Genomic DNA, 22,274 nt, shown 5'->3' on the forward strand with positions numbered 1-22,274 from the left:
AACAACCCCAAAACGTATGCAAAACATGTACTCAGTTTGTGGAGTTCTCTGATCCGAAAGTATACATTTTTATTTGTTTAGATTTTGTTTATTTTGTTTTCAGCATACATTTTTTTCTTAAGTTGGTTATGTTTAATAGGCAGTTAAATCATATCCCTAATAGTATATGTGAACTATTTCATGACACAAATACAAAAATGAAAACAGATTGACCCAAAAGTATCTTCATCAAAATACTTCTTTAGGGCCCGGAGAGATAGCACAGCGGTGTTTGCCTGGCAAGCAGCCGATTCAGGACCAAAGGTGGTTGGTTCGAATCCCGGTGTCCCATATGGTCCCCCGTGCCTGCTAGGAGCTATTTCTGAGCAGACAGCCAGGAGTAACCCCTGAGCACTGCCGGGTATGACCCAAAAACCAAAAAATAAATAAATAAAAAATACTTCTTTAGAAGTGTTTTAGGGGGCTGGAGAGATAGCACGGAGGTAGGATGTTTGCCTTGCATGTGGAAGGTTGGTAGTTCGAATCCCGGCATCCCATATGGTCCCCCAAGCCTGCCAGGAGCTGTTTCTGAGCGTAGAGTCAGGAGTAACCCCTGAGCACCGCTGGGTGTGACCCAAAAATAAAAAAAAATGTTTTAGCAGTTGAGAACTAGTAGTACAGGGTTAAAGGGGCATACTACCAAGGCCATCACAGTTTCATACCTGGCACTACCTCATCCTCCAAGCATCATAGGACGCAGTCCTAGAAGCCCTGAGCTTTGCCAAATATGGTCCTGGAAATGCCTGGGCACCATATGGGGGACTTCCAGATAATCCCTGGTATTGCAGCATCTGAATAGCACACATAGTTAGGTTTTCACTTTGAATCAGTAATCCAGTGGCTGAGAATCAAGGACCTTCCAGGTTATTGAGCACTGCATAGGAGACCCCAATAAAACACACCAGGAAAAAAAATCATTTTAAGGGCTGGAAAGGTAGTACAGGATCTAAAGTGCTTGCAACCTAACTTGTGTTTGATTCCCAGCGCCTCATGGTCTCCTGAGCACTATAGAGATTTTTTTTATTTTTTGGGGGGGTTTTGGGTCACACCCGATGGTGCTCAGGAGTTTCTCCTGGCTCTGCACTCAGAAGTCGCTCCTGGCAGGCTCGGGCCATATGGAATGCCGGAATTCGAACCACCTGTGTTGGTAGTGTGCAAGGCAAATGCTTTACTGCTGTGCTATCGCTCGGACCCCCAGAGAGTGATTATTGAGAACAGAGGCAGGAGTTGCCCTGAACACTTCTGAGTGTGGCCCAACTCTGCCTCCCAAACCCTTTTGGTTTTTACCTCAAACCAAGCGTAATTTTAAGATGCTCTAGTCAAAGGTATAACATGAAAATTAAAGCTACTGTTTCAGAAGTAAGAGTGTAAAGACATAAATGACTATGATGTTAACATATTAATATTTTAACTCCACCCTTCTTCCTTTCCTTGATTTTACTTTATCCTATCAAATCAAACTCAATAAGGTGCTTGCCTATAGCTGACTAATATAGGTTCAATCCCTGACACCACAATTGATTCCCTAATCCCTGCCAGGAGTGAGTGAAGTCTGACTACCGAGTCTGGAGTAAGCTCTGATAGGAACTGCAAGTACGGCCCCAAGCCTAAAAAGTAATACATAAAAAGTAAAAATACTCACTGTATTTTTTTCTTTTTTTAGTAAGTTATTTTTTTTTTTTTTTGGTTTTTGGGTCACACCTGGCAGTGCTCAGGGGTTATTCCTGGCTCCAGGCTCAGAAATTGCTCCTGGCAGGCACAGGGGACCATATGGGGCGCCGGGATTCGAACCGATGACCTCCTGCATGAAAGGCAAACGCCTTACCTCCATGCTATCTCTCCGGCCCCAAGTTATTATTTTTTTAAAAGGATAAGAGTTAAAAAAATACAGCAAAAATGGTGTAAGAGTGGCAAGTGTTGTTTTTTGCATAGGCCCAGCAAAATATGGGTAAAATGGGGGGGGGGGGGAACCTTGTCCTAAATACAAAGAGACCTTATCCCTGAAGTTCTCTGGCATAAGACTGACTCTGGGTTCCAGGCATACTAGGTTGTCCAACCCCTGAGTCATTTTCTGTGGTAAAATTTTTTCACACATTAGGTGTTGCTGTTGTCCAGTTTCTGTAGTTAAAGATTCTGGTTTCTGTGCCAGAAGGATTTTGGTTTCTGTTTTCATTGAAATCAAAATGTGGAGCATCCTTTAGTTTCACCTCATCATCAGATGCAGAGCATCCTGCCCTGCAAGCAAGTTGCTGCTGTCACTGAGTCATCTGGGTGTCAAGGGAACACTCCTTGGAGTAAAGTCATGCATTGTATTTTCTTATCCCATGAGAACTTTGTCACAGATCATCCTTTTGAGCTACACTAAAATCTACTATAATTTATGTTTATTTTAGGGCCACACCAAGAGGTGCTCAAGGATTATTCTTGGTTCTGCACTCAGGGATCACTCCTGGTGGGCTTGGGGGGACCATATGCAGTTGTGGAGATTGAACCTGGATTGGCCGCATCCAAGGCAAATGCTCTACACACTACTTTCTGTTCTGGTCCCTAAACATTACTATAATTTTATGACTGCTGTAGTCTCTTCCCATCTACCTGGGATGGCCCCAATCTATTTGAATCAATTTTGTGTGGAAGAGGCAATGATAGCTACCAGTTTCAACTTCTAACCCTTAAAGTAAAATGCAAACTTCCATGTTTTGCACTTTAGGAGAAGCCAATTAGTTCTTTTGTAAGAAGCCTGCCTATTCTGACATCCTCTTTGCAAACCTAGTAATCAGGACAGGCAGTTTGATGGAAAAACTTACTCGTTGGATGTTTTCTTTTGAAATTCTGTAACAGTAAAGAAACCAAACTATTCTGTAGAGATAACTAATACAGTATAAATGACAGTTCGTATATCTTCACTTCTAGAAACACTCAATTCTTATACATTCCAAAAAACTGTCCTAATTTTTCTACTACAAAATCTTCAGGATCTATTTGATCATTTTGCTTAGGGGACCATTTGGGCCTGTCCCACCCATGTAAAATATGTGTTCCAGTCTTTTGAGTCATCTCTCCAGCCCTTTAGTTGCAGACTATCTCATAGAGATTTCAGTCTGGCATCTCAGAACAAGGGCTCTCAAGGAATTCACTAAGATTTGAGGTAGATTGCTATATAGCAGAATTTAACCAATACAAGGACACTTAAATAATTATACTCATGTTGACATGACAATGAAAATAAAAACTGAGGGTCACTTAAAGAGAATTGTAGGATTGGATTATTTTGAATTTGTGTGTGTGTGTGTGTGTGTCCATGCGCACGCATTTTTCAAACTGAATCAATAACAAATTCATCATCTTTCTTTGTTGAAACATGAGTTTCTGGAAAAAGAAGTTATTGGTAAGTGGTCTTGGAGTTATCTCAGACTGTTATACCCTCACAAAACACACTGAATCAAGGGTTGGAGAGATAGAAGGTTGGATTGTGGCTCTGCATATGAGAAGCCCAGATTAGATTAGGTTACAGTGTGGGGCCAGAGAGATAGCCTGGAGGTAAGGCGTCTGCCTTCCATGCAGAAGGAAGGTGGTTCAAATCCCGGCATCCCCTATGGTCCCCTGTGCCTGCCAGGGGCGATTTCTGAGCATAGAGCCAGGAGTAACCCCTGAGTGCTGCGTGGGGGGGGGGGGGGGGGGGGGGGGGGGGAGTGTGACACAAAAACAAAGGTTACAGTGTAGTTCCTGAGTGTGATGGCAGCCTCATGCTCCAAGTCTAGTACATTGGAGAGACATGGGTCTGGAAGCAATCGCCGATGCAGGAAATAATACACACACAAAAGGGCGTGAAATGGATTGAGGAATTTCAGCACGACCCTTCTTCCACTTTTCAGCACTTCTTCCTCCACTTTTTCCTCCTCCTTCTCCTCTTCCTCCTCCTCTTCTTGTTTTTGGGTCACCTGGCAATGCTCAGGAGTTACTGGTGCGCTGTGCTCAGAAATTGCTCCTTGCTTAATAAAAAAAAAAAAAAGAAGGAAAGAAAGAAAAGGAAGGAAGGAAGGAAGGAGAAAGAAGGAAGGAAGGAGGAAGGAAGGAAAGAAGGAAAGAAAGAAGAAAGAAGAGAGAGAAAGAAAAAGAAAAGAGAGAGAAAGAAAGGAGAGAGAAAGAGAAAGAAAGAGAGAAGAAAGAAAAAAGAAGGAAAGGAAAGAAAGAACGAAAGAATGAAAGAAAGAAGGAAGGAAGAGGAAAGAAAGAAGAGAAAGAAAGAAAGAAAGAGAAAGAAAGAAAGAAAGAAAGAAGAAAGAAAGAAGAAAGAAAGAAAAAGAAAGAAAGAAAGAAGAAAGAAAGAAAGAGAAAGAAAGAAAGAGAAAGAAAGAAGAAAAGAAAGAAAGAAAGAAAAGAGAGAGAAAGAAAGAAAGAAAGAAAAAAGAAGAAAGAAGAAAAAAAAAGAAGAAAGAATGAAGAAAGAAAGAAAGAAAAAAAAAGAAAGAAAGAAAGAAAGAAAGAAAGAAAGAAAGAAAGAAAGAAAGAAAAGAAAGAAAGAAAAAGAAAGAAGAAAGAAAGAAAGAAAGAAAGAAAGAAGAAAGAAAGAAAGAAAGAAAGAAAGAAAGAAAAAATAAATTGCTCCTGGCAGGCTAGGGGACCATATGGGATGCCGGAGATCAAACTGGGTCAGCCACATGCAGGGCAAACACCCTACCTGCTTTACTATCACTCTGGCCCCTCCTACGTTTTTTTCCCCCTAAGTTTTCCTCTTAAAAAAAAAAAAAGAGCACTAGGGGCTTCTGCCTTACATGCAGAAGGACTGAATCCCAGTATCCCATATGGTGTCCCCTCCACCCCATGCCTGCCAGGGGCAATTTCTGAGTGTAGAACCTGGAGGAACCCCTTGGCGCTGCCAGATTTGACCCAAAACCCAAACCAAACAAAGAACAAAAAAAGAGCACTTGTCTTGTATATGTGAGCTCCTACTTTTTTAAAATTAATATCTTTATTTAAACACCTTGATTACAAACATGATTGAGCTCCTACTTTCAGTTTTCAAGACAACATACTAATATATAAAACACAATTTTTGAATGAATATTCTATAATTTGGGTTACAGAAAAATGAAAAATTATCCTAATGATAAATCTTTGTCCCTAGTCACAGCTTTACTAATAGAAGGGAAATTCATTATACCTAGTAAGAATTTGTTTGTTTGTTTGTTTTTAGTTGTTTTTTTTTTTTTTTTTTTTTTTTTTTTTTTTTTTGGTTTTTGGGCCACACCCGGTAACGCTCAGGGGTTACTCCTGGCTATGCGCTCAGAAGTCGCTCCTGGCTTGGGGGACCATATGGGACGCCGGGGGATCGAACCGCGGTCCGTCTCCTAGGCTAGCGCAGGTAAGGCAGGCACCTTACCTCCAGCGCCACCGCCCGGCCCTTGTTTTTAGTTTTTTGGGTCACACCTGGCAGACTCAGGGGTTACTCCTGGCTCTGCGCTCAGAAATCACTCCTGGCAGGTTCGGGGGGCCATATGGGATGCTGGGATTTGAACCATCGTCCTTCTGAATGCAAGGCAAATGCCCTACCTCCATGCTATCTCTCCAGCCCTCCTAGTAAGAATTTTTAAAAATAATTTGTATTTTAATGTGCCACTTAAATAGAATTACATATGGACTAGTTCATCTGAATTTGATGAAAGGTAAAGCATGTAGAGGAAATTTTGTAGGAGGGCTGGAGCATTGTACAGGGCGCTTCCCTTGAACAAGGTTGACTCAAGTTCGATTTCCCACCTCACATATAGCCCCCACCAACCCTATCAGAAATGATCCCTCAATGCAGAGCATGGAGGAGCTCTGAGCACCATTAGGTGTGGTAAAAAAAAAAATCCATACAAAATGGAGGTAACAGGGGCTGGAGTGATAGTACATCAGGTACTGTGTTTGCCTTGCAATCTGCTAACCTGAGTTTGATCCTTGGCATCCCATATGGTCCCCTGAGTACCTCTAGGAGGAATTCCTTTGTGCAGAGTAAGGAGTAAACCAATGGGTGTGAGCCCTTAAAAAAAATAAAAAAGAAGAAGAAAAAAGAAGGTTATGTACCCTCCAACTTCCCCAACTTCTTTTGCAGGAAAAAAAAAAAAAAAAAAAGACTGTGGGGCAAAACTTGCCTTGTTTTAGTTTTATCTTCTACCACTAAGTGATCAATTCCTCCTAGTTCCAGTCCCTTTGCATTTGCCAATACACTTACTTAGATTCTAATGGTAGTATTCTGTGCCTACCTATTACTCTCAAGTGTCTAGCTAATCACAAGTACATGATTCATATTTTTGTTTTGTTTTGTTTTGTTTTATGGGTCACACCTGGTGGCACTCAGTGATTACTCCTGGCTCTACACTCAGAAATCGCTCCTGCCTGGCTCAGGGGACCATATGGGATGCCGGGATTTGAACCACTATCCGGGTTGGCTGCATGCATGGCAAATGCCCTACCGCTGTGCTATCTTTCTGGCCTCATATGCCTTATAATTTTAAAGTATCTTCGAGTGTATAAGTAAGGCAAGGCTCCAACAATACTCCCACTATGAGTCTATTTATATAATTATGGTGATTTTGGCAACCCAACATAATAGAAAGTATACCAATTACTACCTGACGATTTGGAAACTTAAAAAACTACACACTATTCGTGAGTAGTTACTTTACACACTTTCAACTACAAAATATCCATTAGATTGGAAGGGGGAATCACCATGAAGTGTTTGTGAAATCAGGGATCATGATTGGAACCTAAGCGAGGCTTGCCTTCTAGCCCTTTGAATTATCTCCTTTGCCCATCACATTTTTTGCTTGTTTTTTTTTTTTTTTTTTTTTTTTTGGTTTTTGGGCCACACCCGGTAACGCTCAGGGGTTACTCCTGGCTATGCGTTCAGAAGTCGCTCCTGGCTTGGGGGACCATATGGACGCCGGGGGGATCGAACCGCGGTCCGTCTCCTAGGCTAGCGCAGGTAAGGCAGGCACCTTACCTCCAGCGCCACCGCCCGGCCCCCATTTTTTGCTTGTTTTATTGCTTGTTTATTGAGCCATACCCAGAGAGATGATCAGGGATTACTCCTGGCTCTTGGCTCGGGAATCACCCTTTTCCCCGGCAGAGGGGACCATATGGGATTCCAGAGATCGAAACTCAGGTCTGCCACATACAAGGAAGGACACTATCCACTATACTATCCCTCCAACACTTAAATACTTCAGTCCTGGTGCCGGAGAGATAGCATGGAGGTAAGGCCTTGCGTGCAGAAGGACAGGAGTTTGAAACCCGGCATCCCATATAGTCCCTGGAGCCTGCCAGGAGCGATTTCTGAGCATAGAGCCAGGAGGAACGCCTGAGCACTGCTGGGTGTGACCCAAAAACCAAATAAAAAAGACAAAGTAAAAAGTAAAACAAACAAACAAACAAACAAAACAAAATAACAAAATAACTTTAGTCCTACACCTCCTAAGAATCACTTCAGGGCTGGAGAGATAATATAGGACACTTAAGTCCTAAAACGTTTGACTCTTTGGTACCTCCTATAGTGGCCCCTCAAGCAGGGCCAGAAGTCACTCCTGACTACAGAGAGCCAGAAATAGCCCCTAAATACCACCAGGTGTAACCCCAAATAACCCATAGCCCTAAAAGGAGAGTCACTCCTGTCAAAACGACACTCTACGGAGGTGTCTAATTTGTAAGATTGTTTTTGAAATTCAAAGGAAATAAGCAGCAGGATACCAAAAAGAAAACAACAACAACAATGAGCACTAACTGTATTTGAAAGCAAATCAGTTGCTTATCATATGGATCTCAAGCCTGGACTCCAGCTTGCAAAGCACAAAGCCCTTTAAGCTATCTATCTCTCAGCCTCTAGGCTAGTCTTTAAAAATTAGTTCCTGGGGCCAGAGCAAGAGCAATAGCATTGCAAGAAGGGCTTTAGTCTAGCTACCAAGTAGCCAACATGGGTTTGATCTCCCGCATCCCATAAAGTTCCCCCTCTCACCCCCCAGACTGCCAGGAGCGATTTCTTAAAACCAGAAGTAATTCCAGAGAGCAGCCAGGCATGGCCTCCTTTCCCCACCCCAAAAAAAGAAAATTAGTTTTATATAGCACTGAAAAGGATTTGGGAAGATGTCTGTACTATAATTCTGTATTGCATATTTTTGGACCGTGACGGGAGCTTGAAGCTCAATTTCAGAATTGCATTCCCTTTGATGTTTTGAGGCCGAATTTGGTTTTGCACTCAGGAATCACCCCTGCTGATGCTCAGGGGCCCCTATGGGGTTACTGAGGATCTAACCCGAGTAGTTGGCCGCAAGCAAGGCAACTGGATCCTTAGTATCTATCTCTAGACGGTGTACTATCTCCCCCGCTTTCCACTCAATCTTAATAACTCTGGGGCTGAGGTGTTCTCATTCACAGCTTCCAGGCGGTGATGCAGGTGGGTGCCAGCCAGAACCCTCCTGGATTGTTCAGTTCAGACACCCCCGTCGATACAAGCCACTGGGGACAAGATGCCATGACTGACATACACAACCTGGATCGCAGGGCGGGTCCCTTCGGGCTTTGTTTCCAAGACCCAAATAGAAACGCTTATGCCGGGCCTGAGAGATAGTATGGAGGTAAGGCGTTTGCCTTGCATGCAAAAGGGAGGATAAGGAGGAAGAGAGGAAGAAGAGGAAGAGGAAGAAAAGGAAAAAGAAGGAATAAGAGAGTCCAGAGAGATAGCACAGAGGCGTTTGCCTTGCAAGTAGCCGATCCAGGACCAAAGGTGGTTGGTTCGAATCCCGGTGTCCCATATGGTCCCCCGTGCCTGCCAGGAGCTATTTCTGAGCAGACAGCTAGGAGTAACCCCTGAGCACCGCCGGGTGTGGCCCAAAAACAAACAAAAAAAAACAACAAACAAAAAAGAAGGAATAAAAAGAGGAAAAGAAGAAATAATAAGAAAAGAATAAAGAAAAAGGAGGAGGAAGCTCGGGATGTGGTTTCATTTGTAGAGCAGGTGACTTATAGGTGTCAACGCAGAGATTTGATCCCAGATGATCTCATGTTCATGCTCCAATATTCTCACAACTTGTATGAATTTGTGTATATATGTATGTATTCATATATGTGATTTACTTATGCATGCTCACATCTAATAAACCAACTGTGTAATAAAAGAATTACACCTGGGGCCGGAGAGATAGCATGGAGGTAGTGCGTTTGGCTTGCATGCAGGATGGTGGTTCGAATCCGATAAGGCATCCCATAGGGTCCCACCAGGACCTGCCATGAGCAATTTTTGAGAGTAGAGCCAGGAGTGACCCCTGAGCACTGCCGGGTGTGACCCCAAAACCAAACCAAACCAATACCAAACCCACCCTAATATACCCTTGGGGGCCGGAGAGATAGCATGGAGGCAAGGCATTCGCCTTGCATGCAGAAGGACGGTGGGTCGAATTCCATATGTGATTCCTGAGCGTAGAGCCAGGAGTGACCCCTGAGCAGTGCTGGGCGTGACCCCAAAACCAAAACAACAAAACAAAACCAAAAACCACAAACAATAAACGCTTATGCCCAAACAAGAGGCCCTAGTGTCTTGTCCCCCTCTTTCAACTCGTGAGAATCCACGTGCTTGAGAGGGTCCTGCTCCCCAGGCCTGCGTGAGCGTGGAGGTTCCCGCCACCGCGTGCCATTGAGCCCCGATGCCTGCACGGCCCGGACGCCGTCGCCGGGCTGTAGAGTCGGAGCAGGCAAAGGTGCAGAGCGAAGACGAGCGGGGGACGGCAAAGGCCGGAGCGCGCAGGGCTCCCTCCGCTCCCTCCCCTCCCGGCCCTCCCTCCGCCTCGGCCGGGCCTCCAGGCTCCGCCCCGCCTTCCGGCGGCCTCTCCTCTCTCTCTCTTCCTCCGGCGGCCTCTCGGGCCGGCTTGGCGCGGCGCGGTCGCTCGGGCGGGCGGCGGCGGCGGCTCCGGCCCCCCCCGCCGAGGGCCGCGGAAGTGACGTCGCGGGCCCGTGGCGGAGCTCGTTTGAACCGGTTCCCGGGTCCCCTCGGCCGCGCTCAGTGTCGGCAGCGCCGCCGGGCCGCGCGGGTGGGCGGCGGCGGAGAGGAGAGGAGGCCGCGGCCCTCGGCGTCGTGTGGAAGCGCGCGCGCCCCGAGCGCCCCTCCTGAGCGCGGGGCTCGTCTTCTCCCCAACATGGCAGCGGCGGCGTCGGCGGCGGGGGCGGGCGGCGGCGGGGGCGGCCTGCGCACCGTGTACCTGTTCGACCGGCGCGAGAAGGCGTCGGAGCTGGCCGAGCGGCCGCTGCAGCTCCCGGGCCGCCTGGACTACGCCGGCTTCCGCGCGTCCGTGTGTCAGGTAAAGGCGCCCGGGAACGGCGGGGCGACGGGGCGCGGGGAAGGGAGAGGAGTTGGCGGCGCTCGGCAGCCCGGTGGCCTCCGCGCCCCGCCGCCCCGAGGGCCATAAACCTGTCACCCGCCGCCCCTGCCGCGGCCCCCGCGGCTCCGCGGCCTTGGCCTCGCGCTCTCGCCGCCGCCGGCCCTGCCAGGGCTGAGCGCCGCGACCGACCGGGTTTGGGGGTCGAGTTGCAGTGCATTGAGGGGGGCGCCGGCTTTTGGGGGCCAGGGCTTTGGAAAGCGGCTTCCCCGCCGACGTCTTCGGGGACGCCGCTGGAGCAGATTCTTCGGCTGAGGCCGAAAGAGCGGAGTCGTTGTCCCCCGAGGCCTGCCTCCCCGGGTGGCGCGCGAAGTCGCTGGGGTGCTTGGAAGTGGTGGAATTTCTGGAGGCGATTTGACTTGGTTGTTTTTTTTTCTTTTTATTTTGCGCTTGCTTCTATTTTTCGTTTTGCGTTTGGTTCTTTTTTTTTGCACTTGATTCTATTTTTTTTGCATTTGATTCTCTCTCTCTCTCTCTCTCCCTCTCTCTCTCTCTCTCTCTCTCTCTCTCTCTCTCTCTCTCTCTCTCTCTCTCTTTTGCATTCATTTCCTGGGTCTTTGCTGTCGGGGTTTCGGGGTTCCTTCGCCGGGCCCACTTCGGCAGAGTCCCGCGCGCGGCAGTTACAAAGAAAAAAAACCAAAACTCCAGCTCTAGTTAGCTTGTAGCAGGTGGGGGAGCTGCTTAGCTTGGCCACTCTGAGCCCCTCATCCCTGGGAGTTCGTGAGTTGTTGTTTGTTCGTTTGTTTTCGGGTCATACCTGGCAGCGCTCACGGGTTACTCCTGGCAGGCTCAGGAGACCATATAGGATGCCGGGATTCGAACCGCCGTCCTTCTGCATGCAAGGCAAACGCCTTACCTCCTTGCTATCTCTCCGGCGGCCCTGTCCGTGAGTTTTTAACTCCGAGGGGGTTCACGAGAATAGCTGGGGAACATCCAAGTAGGTTCCTGTCACGCTCGGGTTAGTTTGCTTTAACATGAATTAACGACGTTGGGGAATCTCAAGTGGGGAAGTGTTTTAGAGGTTTCGAAGTGATGGCATTACACGATTCTCTGTTGTCATGCGTAATCGCTTGTTCTTATTTGCAAAGAACTCATAGTGTCCAAAGCCAAAACTTCGGAAGCCGTTTTCACTTGGAATTTTTTAACCTGTTCCTGAGGCAGAACTGGACCTGCTGCACTCATTGAAATCCTAGAATAAAAGCCGTTGGATAGGATAGTTGACTTTTTCAGAGCTGTCTTCCTACTGGCTAGAACTATGCCTTGCACGTATGCATAGCCAAATCAGAAAAAGTATTTGCGTGAAAATGGACTTTATAATTTGGGGATTTAATCTGTGTTTGGATCCAGCAGACGCCCACGTGTTTGGGAAGTGAATGAAAGAATGTTCATCTTTTTTTTTTTCATTCGTATTCAGAAGTATCCCACAAAAAAGACATACTGCACGTTTTTATTGTAAAAATAGCATATTAAGAAAAATAGGGAAGGAGAATAAACTTTTTGCTCACGGTCTTTACACTACTTTAATTGCCCGCTTTCTACTCCCGTCCTTTATAACTGTAATGTATTTTCTATCATTCTCACTTAATAGTGGCAGGTTTTTGATTTTTTGGGGGGCCATACCTGGTGGTACTCAGGGGTTACTCTTGTCTCTGCGCTCAGAAGTGGCTCCTGTCAGGTTCGGGGGGACATAAATGGGATACAGGGAATTGAACTTGGATTGGCTTCAGGCAAGGCAAATGCTCTACCTCTGTGCTATCTTCTACTACTACTACTTTTTTTTGTGTGTGTGTTTTTGTTTTTGTTTTTGGGTCATACCTGGTAGCGCTTAGGGGTTACTCCTGGCAGGCACCGGGGACCATATGTGATGCGGGGATTTGGATTTGAACCACCGTCCATCCTGGATCTGCCGCATACAAGGCAAACGCTCCACCACTGTGCTCTCTCTCCAGCCCCCAATAAGTGGACACTCTTGTAGATGGCTCAAGCTTGGCTGTCATTGGATATGTTATTATAATAAAATATTAAAATCAGAGGAACAATCCACAGCAAATGTAGGAAAAAAAAGAGGTTACTGTTGCCCAAATTTCACATCACACTTTTATTCAGTAGTATGTTGTCCAAATGGACAAAGAAGAACACTATCAATGAAACTAAGGAGAGACATACATTGTAGCACATTCTTCAACATGTTGAAGTATAAACTATGTTTCAATATGTTGAAACATAGTTAAATCTTTTTTTTTTTTTTTTTGGTTTTTGGTTTTTGGGCCACACCCGGCGGTGCTCAGGGGTTACTCCTCAGAAATAGCTCCTGGCAGGCACGGGGGGACCATATGGGACACCCGGATTCGAACCAACCACCTTTGGTCCTGGATCGGCTACTTGCAAGGCAAACGCTGCTGTGCTATCTCTCCGGGCCCGAAACATAGTTAAATCTAATTAATATTTGGATCCAGGACCTTCATCTCCCCTATTTGATCATTCTGCCCAAAATGAAGCTCTTTATCATTCCGTATGAATAACAAACAATTGTTTAATTAATTTTGGGGAGCCACAATTGGTGGTGCCATGGGTTATTCCTGGCTCTGTGCTCAGAAATCACTCCTGGAAGGCTCACAGGACCATATAGATGTCAGGTACTGCAAGGGAAATGCCCTACCTGCTGTGCTGTAGCTCTGACCCCTCATTTTTTTTTTTTTTCATTTTTTTAATAATAATTTTTTTTTGTTTATTTGGGGGGCCATACTTGGTGACACTCAGGGTTTAATCCTGGCTATGCGCTCAGAAATCGCTCCTAGCTTGGGGACCATATGGGATGCCAGGGATTGAACTGTGATCCATCCTAGACTTGTGCAGGATGCCTTATTGCTTGCACCACCACTCCAGCCCCAATAAATAATATTTTAAACTGAAAATCAAGAAAACTTTTCGGGGCCGGGCGGTGGCGCTGGAGGTAAGGTGCCTGCCTTGCCTGCGCTAGCCTAGGACGGACCGCGGTTCGATCCCCCGGCACCCCATATGGTCCCCCAAGAAGCCAGGAGCAACTTCTGAGTGCATAGCCAGGAGTAACCCCTGAGCGTCACAGGGTGTGGCCCAAAAACCAAAAAAAAAAAAAAAAAAAAAAAAAAAAAAAGAAAACTTTTCGGGGCCGGCGCGGTGGCTCTAGAGGTAAGGTGTCTGCCTTGCCAGCGCTAGCCTAGGATAGTTTGATACCCCGGCGTCCTCTATGGTCCCCCAAGCCAGGAGCGACTTCTGAGCGCGTAGCCAGGAGTAACCCTTGAGTGTTACCAGTGTGGCCCAAAGAAAGCAAAAAAAAAAAAAAAACAAAAAACAAAAAAAAACCCCTTTTTGTTGACTATTTTTCTCTTTTCCACCTTTTTTTCTTCTCAGTAGCAGATTAAATTTGATTGAAGTGAGCAGGGAGGTGTTTATATATTTTTTAAAAGGGAAAGTGGCTTTTTTTGTTTGAGAATATACTTTTTGATGATTTGTTTTGTTTTGTTTTGGGGCCACTCACAGAAATTCTGATGGATTACTTCTAGCTCTACACTTGGGAATTATGCCTTCCTCCGTGGACAATATGGGATGCGTACCAGGCAAGCTGTCTACTCGCTCTTATTGCTCTGGCCCAGGAATATACTTTTTTTTTTGGTTTTGGGTCACACCCGGCAGCACTCAGGCATTACTCTTAGCTCTATAATCAGAAATCACTCCTGGAAGGCTCAGGGAACCATATGGGATGACGGGATTTGAACCACCGTCCTTCTGCGTCTAAGGCAAAAACGCCTTACCACTGTGCTATCTCTCTGGCCCCAGGAATATACTTTTTAAAGCATAGGTTATGCCTCCTAATTTCAGAACTTTGGTTCCATTGCATATGTTAAAGACTGAATTGAATCAAACAGTATATATAATCAGTAATGAAGCCAAGAATTGAGATGTATGTGCTTGATTCTGAAAATTTATTTATAAAGAACACAGTGTTTACATTGCTCAGTCAGTAATAAAACTTTTATTTCCTTTGTTAGGAGATGAGGCAAAATAATGCTCTAAATTAAATTTTTTATTAAAACTTAAGCTAGTGTTTGTAGTGCCAGAGAATCCAAAGAAAGTCGGCATGTGCTTAAAAAGAGCAGTGCAGAGGAAAGGGTGGATCCGAAGAAGCTTTTAGACCTTTGGTAAGCAGTTAAGTTGCTTTGATAAGACTCACCTGAGCTTTCATGACTTTGCAGTATTGAAGATTAGAAAAATGACTCACTTGGCTAGTTGTTACTGTCCAGTCATTAAATCCTAGATATGCAAATCCTTTTCACAGCATCCATTTTTGAGGAAATGCCTACTTTTTCCTTGGTGGTTCAACGAATTTTTGTTACTCTAGTGTAGCTTTATATTTTATGAATAGCAACCTAACATGAAAGGTGTTTTGTAGCTATTTAAATCAGCCAATTTCTTATTTCCTTCAAACACACATACATACACACTTTTGTACACAATATGCATTATGTTAATTCGCAAAGATGAGTGAGGGAGTTAGTGAAAGGTGTGAAATAGTCCCGTAGCTGCCGAAGGAGGTAGTTAACTGAGTGTGCCTGATAATACCATACACCACTAATAGCAATAAAATCAGCATTTCCTAATCTTCCAACTAAAGAAAGAAGGGTTGTTGATAAAGAAAGATCCACAATTAGTCTAACTTTAACTTATAGGGATGCAAAATTGATCCTTCTTTCCCTTCTGGTCCTCTTCCCTCCCCCTCAATCTTCTCACTATGCTTTGAGAAAATTTCTCCTTACAAGTCCCTCAAATTGTAGCTGCTAGGGGAAGCAAAATTTAATCCCTTCCTCCCTCTTTCCTTGCCCCTTCCTTTCTTGCTACATTTTTTTTTTTTTTAGAAATTCCAAGTTTTTTCTTTTTGTTTTTTCTTTGTTTTTGGGTCACACCTGGCGGCGTTCAGGGGTTACTCCTGGCTTTATGCTCAGAAATCGCTCCTGGAAGGCTCAGGGGACATATGGGATGCTGGGGTTCGAACCACCATCCTTCTGCATGCCAGGCAAATGCCTTACCTCCATGCTATTTTTCTGGCCCAGAAATCCCAAATTTAATATGGACAATATGCTTACAGTAGGAAGAACTCCTGGGAATGGAGAGATAGCACAGCGGTAGAGCATTTGCCTTACAGGACAGACCCGGGTTCGATTCCCAGCATCCATATGGTCCCACGAGCCTGTCAGGAGTGACTTCTGAGCACAGAGCCAGGAATAACCCCTAAGCAGTGCTGAAAGTGGACCCCCCCCCCCGAAAAAAAAAAGAAAGAAAAAAAGAAGAAGGAAGAATCTTGCTCTTCACTGTCAGGTTGTATGTTAATTTTAGCTGAGGAAAATGGGTTCAGTAAGTAGAAACCACCCAATTTTTTTTGTACTGATTTCTCACTCAAGTTTATTTGTATATTCCTAGTCTGGTTGACTCAGTGAGAGTCATTGAATATATCATTTGAGGGGCCGGGCGGTGGCGCTGGAGGTAAGGTGCCTGCCTTGCCTGCGCTAGCCTAGGACGGACCGCGGTTCGATCCCCCGGCGTCCCATATGGTCCCCCCCAAGAAGCCAGGAGCAACTTCTGAGCGCATAGCCAGGAGTAACCCCTGAGCGTCACAGGGTGTGACCCAAAAACCAAAAAAAAAAAAAAAAAAAAAAAAGAATATATCATTTGAAGGTTGGTTTGTAGGCTCCAATGCAGTGCACTAAATAAAGTGTGGTTCTGGGCCCAGAGAGATAGCACAGCGGCGCGTTTGCCTTGCAAGCAGCCGATCCAGGACCAAAGGTGGTTGGTTTCAAATCCCGGTGTCCCATAGGGTCCCCCGTGCCTGCCAGGAGCTATTTCTGAGCAGATAGCCAGGAGTAACCCCTGAGCACCGCCGGGTGTGATCCAAAAAAAACAAAAAACAAACAAAAATAAATAAATAAAGTGTGGTTCTGACTGACTCGGTCTACTTGAGGATTTTCTGGACTGCATGTCTGCTGTTCCCAAAATTTGTTTGTTTAAATTTTGGGCTACAGCTAGTGGTGCTCAGGGTTTATTCCTGGCTCTGCACTCAGGAATTACTTCTGGCAGGCTCAGGGGGTCATATAGGATACTGGGATTGATTGGCAAGGCAAACACCCTACCCACTGTGCTATTGCTCTGGCCCCAGTTCCCAGATATTTAATAAAGTTCACATTTGAGAAAAATTGTGCACCAGGTTGGTTTGAAAGTGATCTAAGGACAGGAGACATTGTTAATGGCCTCTGTTCTGCTCCCTGCTCTGTTTCCTGCTTTATTACCTGATTTGCTCTGTGAGGCAGCCATGAAGCACACTGAGAAACTCCTAAGGGCACATCAGCGAGTTAGGCTGTCTCTGCCTACAAAACGGGTGGAGCGAGAGGAGCAGCCACACACATCTTCTAGCCATGAACCCCACCACAACACATAGAAATAAAACTACAATTCAGGGGCTGGAGAGATAGCATGGGAGATAAGGCGTTTGCCTTTCATGTGGAAGGACGGTGGTTCGAATCCTGGCATCCCATATGGTCCCCTGTGCTTGCCAGGGGTGATTTCTGAGCTTAGAGCTAGGAGTAACCCCTGAGCACTGCCGGGTGTGACCCAAAAACAAAAACAACAACAACAAAAAAAACCAACCTCCCCCCACAATTCAAGCATGACAGTGGGGAAACAACACAAGCCAACACCATGCACAGAGAATGAAGATGGCAGCTATGATGACCCAAAAAGTGCCAACCACCTAGTTAGCCTCTCAGATATGGAGTTTAGAGAAGATATATGGAGGATACTCATAGAACTCAAAGAAAGTATTGATCGGTCCGGAGAGATAGGCACAGCAGCAGTAGTGTGTTTGTCTTGCAAGCAGCAGACCCAGGACCAACGGTGGTTGGAATCCTGGCATCCCATATGGTCCCCTGTGTCTGCTAGGAGTGATTTCTGAGCACAGAGCCAGAAGTAACCCCTGGCAACTGCCGGGTGTGGCCCAAAAACCAAAAAAAAAAAAAAAGAAAAGCATTGCTCAAGCTGAACGAACCACAAATAAGAATCAAGAGGATGTGAAAGTAGGGGCCGGTGAGGTGGCACTAGAGGTAAGGTGTCTGCCTTGCAAACGCTAGCCAAGGAAGGACCGCAGTTCAATCCCCTGGCTCATATGGTCCCCCCAAGCCAGGGGCAATTTTCTGAGTGCATGGCAGGAGTAAACCCCTGAGCATCAAATGGGGATAGCCCAAAAAACCAAAAAACCAAAAAAAAAAAAAAAAAAAAAAGAGGATGTGAAAATAGAAATCAGAAAACTACAGACTGAAATAACAGTACTGAAACACTTGATAGGTGAAATGAAAACCTCACTGGAAAGCCTCTCCAACAGAGTAACATCAGCTGAGGACAGAATCAGTGAGCTGGAAGATGAGATGCATAATAACGCTATACAACAGAAGAGATTGGAAAAGAGCCTTAAAGCAAATGATCAAACAGTGGAAAAAATACTCAAAGAATTTGAACAGACAAAAATAGAAGTGATTGTTAAACTCAGTAGAAACAATATAAGGGAACCGGAGAGATAGCACAGTGGTAGGGCATTTGCCTTGCATACAGCCGATCAGAACGGATGGTGGTTCAAATCCCAGCCTCACATTTGGTTCACCGAACCAGCCAGGAGAGATTTGAGTGCCCCGAGTAACCCCTGAGTGCTGCCGGGTGTGATCCAAAAAACCAAAGTGGGAAACGAAAAAGAAACAACATAAGAATCATTGGAGTCCCAGAGGTCCAGGAAGAAAATCCCCAGGATAAATCAACAGTCAGGGATATCATTGCAGAGAAACTCCCAGAGCAAAGACTGCATACAACCAATCCTGCATGTTTGAAGAGTACCAGCTAAAAGAGTCCAAGAAAAGCACCCCAAGATACATCTTAGTCACAATGACAAATCTCACAGATAGGGATAGAATACTGAAAGCAGCAAGATACACAAAGGGAAATTACATTCAAAGGAGCATCCTTTGGTGGGCAACCTTTTTTTTTCAACTGAGCCAAATCTCGCCAAAACCACGATTGAAATTTATTTTGAGAGCCACACAGGGCGTGCACTGACAGAGGTTAGGAGCAGAGTCCTGATCCTGGAGCGGCCAACCGGTACACAGAAGAGCCGCATTAAAAAGTGTAAAGAGCGGCATGTGGCTCGCGAGCCATGGCTTGCTGACCACTGCCCATGTTCAGCAACTTGCCCTTTTGAGAGCTGGGGGAGCTCTCAAGCAGTACTCTGGAAATTCAAGGACCTTTCAGCAAGGCAAGTAGTTCAATGGAAAAGCCCAAGGATGTACTGCAATCCTGCCCCTCTAATGCTGAGGGTTGCCTGGGCCACCCCAGCAGTAATGTGGAGGGATGCGGGTGAGAGTGGGGCTGGGATGTAGCACATACTTGGAAGTATATGGTGCTGGGTATGAAACTGGTTGGTCACATGTACGCTTTGTACCTTAGTCCTGTATTGTCTTTTGTGCTCCCTAAACACACTTAAAAAAATGAAAAAGATGAATGAAACTCTTGCCCAGGTAACTGGGATGTTATAATGTTATAGAGAGGATGGAAAATAATGATAAATCATTATTCAGTGCCCTGCTAGTTTATGTCTGATAAAATAGATTTTTAGATGAAAAATGTTAAGATATATGGGACTAGAAAAACGTTTAGAGTCAGAGAGGACTGGGATAGTTCAGTGGGTAAGGTGCTTGTATTTTGCAAGGCTGACCTGAGTTCTATCTCTGGTACCCCATATAGTCCCCTGGGCTTCTCCAGGAGTGATCCCTAAGCACAGAGCCAGAGAAAGCCCTGAGCACTGCCAGGTATGCCCCCCAAACAACACAAAATTCAGAGCTATAAGGGTATACATATGATAAAAATATATATCAGGGGCCCTGGAGAGATAGCACAGCGGTGTTTGCCTTGCAAGCAGCCGATCTAGGACCTAAGGTGGTTGGTTTGAATCCCGGTGTCCCATATGATCCCCGTGCCTGCCAGGAGCTATTTCTGAGCTGACAGCCAGGAGTGACCCCTGAGTACCACTGGGTGTGGCCCAAAAACCAAAATATATATATATCAGGGTCAGAGAGATAGCGTGGAGGTAAGGCACTTGCCTTGCATACAGAAGGACGATGGTTCAAATCCCGGCATCCCATATGATCCCCCGAGCCTGCCAGGAGCAATTTCTGAGCATAGAGCCAGGAGTAACCCCTGAGCACTGCCAGGTGTGAGCAAAAACCAAAAAACAATAAAAAATATATATATCTATATATATTAAATGTTAGAACTATATAATACTTAGAAAATTCTAATTATGAATAGTATTTTATGGAATTATAGATAAAGCAGAGATAAGTAAAGACAGGCTAGTATATTAACTGCAGAGTAGTAGAATTATGGAGAGATTATATGGAATATTAAGATATATAATATTAAGATATACGATGGAATAAGATACATGGAATAATGGGGCCATGGCGGTGGCGCTGGAGGTAAGGTGCCTGCCTTGCCTGCGCTAGCCTAGGACGGACCGCGGTTCGATCCCCCGGCGTCCCATATGGTCCCCATATGTTGCCAGGAGCAACTTCTGAGCGCATAGCCAGGAGTAACCCCTGAGCGTCACAGGGTGTGGCCCAAAAAACAAAAAACAAAAAACAAAAAACAAAACAAAAAAAAAAAAGATACATGGAATAATAGATAACATTTCTTTTTTTTTTTTTTTTTTTTGGTTTTTGGGTCACACCTGGCAGTGCTCAGGGGTTATTCCTGGCTCCAGGCTCAGAAATTGCTCCTGGCAGGCACAGGGGACCATATGGGGCGCCAGGATTCGAACCGATGACCTCCTGCATGAAAGGCAAAACGCCTTACCTCCATGCTATCTCTCCGGCCCCCATAGATAACATTTCATATGTAGTTAGGGCTTAATTTAGTTTGTCACTAAAGGTGGCAAACTAGGTTGTTTCTTTTGCTTTTTTTTTGGAGGGGGCCACAACCAGTGACACTTGGGTTACACCTGGCTCTGTGCTCAGAAATAGCTCCTGGCAGGCATGGGGACTGGGATCAAACCTGGGTCTTTTCTGGGTTGGCAGCATGCAAGGCAGATGCCCCTACCTGCTGTGCTATCACTCCAGCCCTGGAGACTGTGTTTGCTCCTGCCATGCTTGGGGACAGTATGGAATGCCAGGTATCGAACTCTGGTATAAGCTGGGTCAGCTGCATGCAAGGCAAAAATGCCTTACCGCTGTGCTATCACTCTGGCCCTGGAAGCTGTTTTTTATTTATTTTTTATTTATTTTATTTTTGTTTTTTTGGGCCACACCCGGTGACGCTCAGGGGTTACTCCTGGCTGTGCGCTCAGAAATCACTCTTGGCTTAGGGGACCATATGGAACGCTGGGGGATCGAATTGTGGTCCATCCTAGGAGCAAGGCAGATAGATGCCTTATCGCTCGGGCCACTCTCTGGCCCCAGGAAGGAAGCTGTTTTTAAAGACTTGTAATTAAGGTATCAGGTTCAATTTCTTTGAGGCAAAATGTACTCCAAAAGTAATCCTTGCACTTTAGAGAATTTGGTTTTTTTTAGAGAATTTGTTTTGTTTTATGGTCACACCCAAGGGTGCTCTGGGTTTATTCCTGGCTCTGGTCTCAGGGATTACTACTGGTGGAGTTTAGGGGACCATATGAGATGCCTAGAATTGAACCCTGGTTGTCTATGTAAGACAAGTACTTTATTTATACAATCTCCAGCCCTTGGTTGCCTTAGTTTTAAAGATATTAACATGTAGCTCAATTTTCAGGAATATTTTTTTCCTGTGTTCTTTGGTCATTTATTTGCATTTTCTCATTTGATTCATATATTGTCTTCATATTTCTTTTTTGTTTTTTTGTTTGTTTGTTTTTGATTTTTGGGTCACACCCTGCAGCGTTCAGGGGTTACTCCTGGCGCCACGCTCAGAAATAGCTCCTGGCAGGCTCGGGGGACCATATGGGATGCCAGGATTCGAACCACTGTCCTTCTACATGCAAGGCAAATGCCTTACCTCCATGCTATCTCTCTGGCCCCTTTTTCTTGATATTTATCTTGATTTATGAAGAATGCTTGTTTTCCAAGGATATAATTTTGGTCTGTTGTAATTACCGTTATAAAACTTACTACTTTTCAAATATAGCAATGCTCAAGGGTTACTTCTGGCTCTACGCTCAGAAATTGCTCCTGGCAAGCTCAGGGGACCATATGGAATCCGGGATTCAAACCACCAATCTTCTGCATGCACCATTGGTCCTGGGGTGGACCGCTTACAAGGCAAACGCCCCACCACTGTGCCATCTCTCTGGCCCCAAATATAGATTCTTTAATGTACTGTGTTCTGTGGAGCATAACTATCCCTACTCATAGTTATAAAATATTGACTTCTAATTTTTTTCTAGTACTTTATACTTAACATTTTTTCTTTGGAGGGAGGCCTCCCCAGAGATGCAGAGTGGCTGCCTGTGGTGCTGGGGTTTTGATCTGGGGCCCTGTGAGTACCCTGCTTGTGTCTCAGTCCTTTAAGCTATCTTCTTCTTGACACTTAAGTATTTAATCTTTATGAGCTAAAATATTATATAGGTGATGTGCACCAAGTAAGTTTACTTACGAATTGACATGAAATAATGTGCTTTTGTCCTGCTAATGTTAAAAATCCTTTGAGTAGATTGCATGATACCCTCTTAGTAGTAGTATTGCTAACCATGGTGCCTAAAAGGAAAAGGGGGGGAAAAGAGAGAGAGAGTAC

General features: G+C 45.2%; 1 protein-coding gene across 1 annotated transcript in view; it reads left to right on the top strand.

Annotated features, from left to right (window-relative positions):
- Window positions 1-9,719: 9,719 nt before the first annotated feature.
- Window positions 9,720-22,274, top strand: part of SMCHD1 (structural maintenance of chromosomes flexible hinge domain containing 1) — a 126,555-nt gene continuing 114,000 nt past the window's right edge. Inside the window, exon 1 of the mRNA XM_049770910.1 lies at window positions 9,720-10,370. Within this exon, the coding sequence (XP_049626867.1) occupies window positions 9,720-10,370 (651 nt within the window). The remainder of the gene's footprint in view (window positions 10,371-22,274) is intronic.

Source organism: Suncus etruscus, chromosome 3 (assembly GCF_024139225.1).
Source record: "Suncus etruscus isolate mSunEtr1 chromosome 3, mSunEtr1.pri.cur, whole genome shotgun sequence".
Taxonomy (NCBI): domain Eukaryota; kingdom Metazoa; phylum Chordata; class Mammalia; order Eulipotyphla; family Soricidae; genus Suncus; species Suncus etruscus.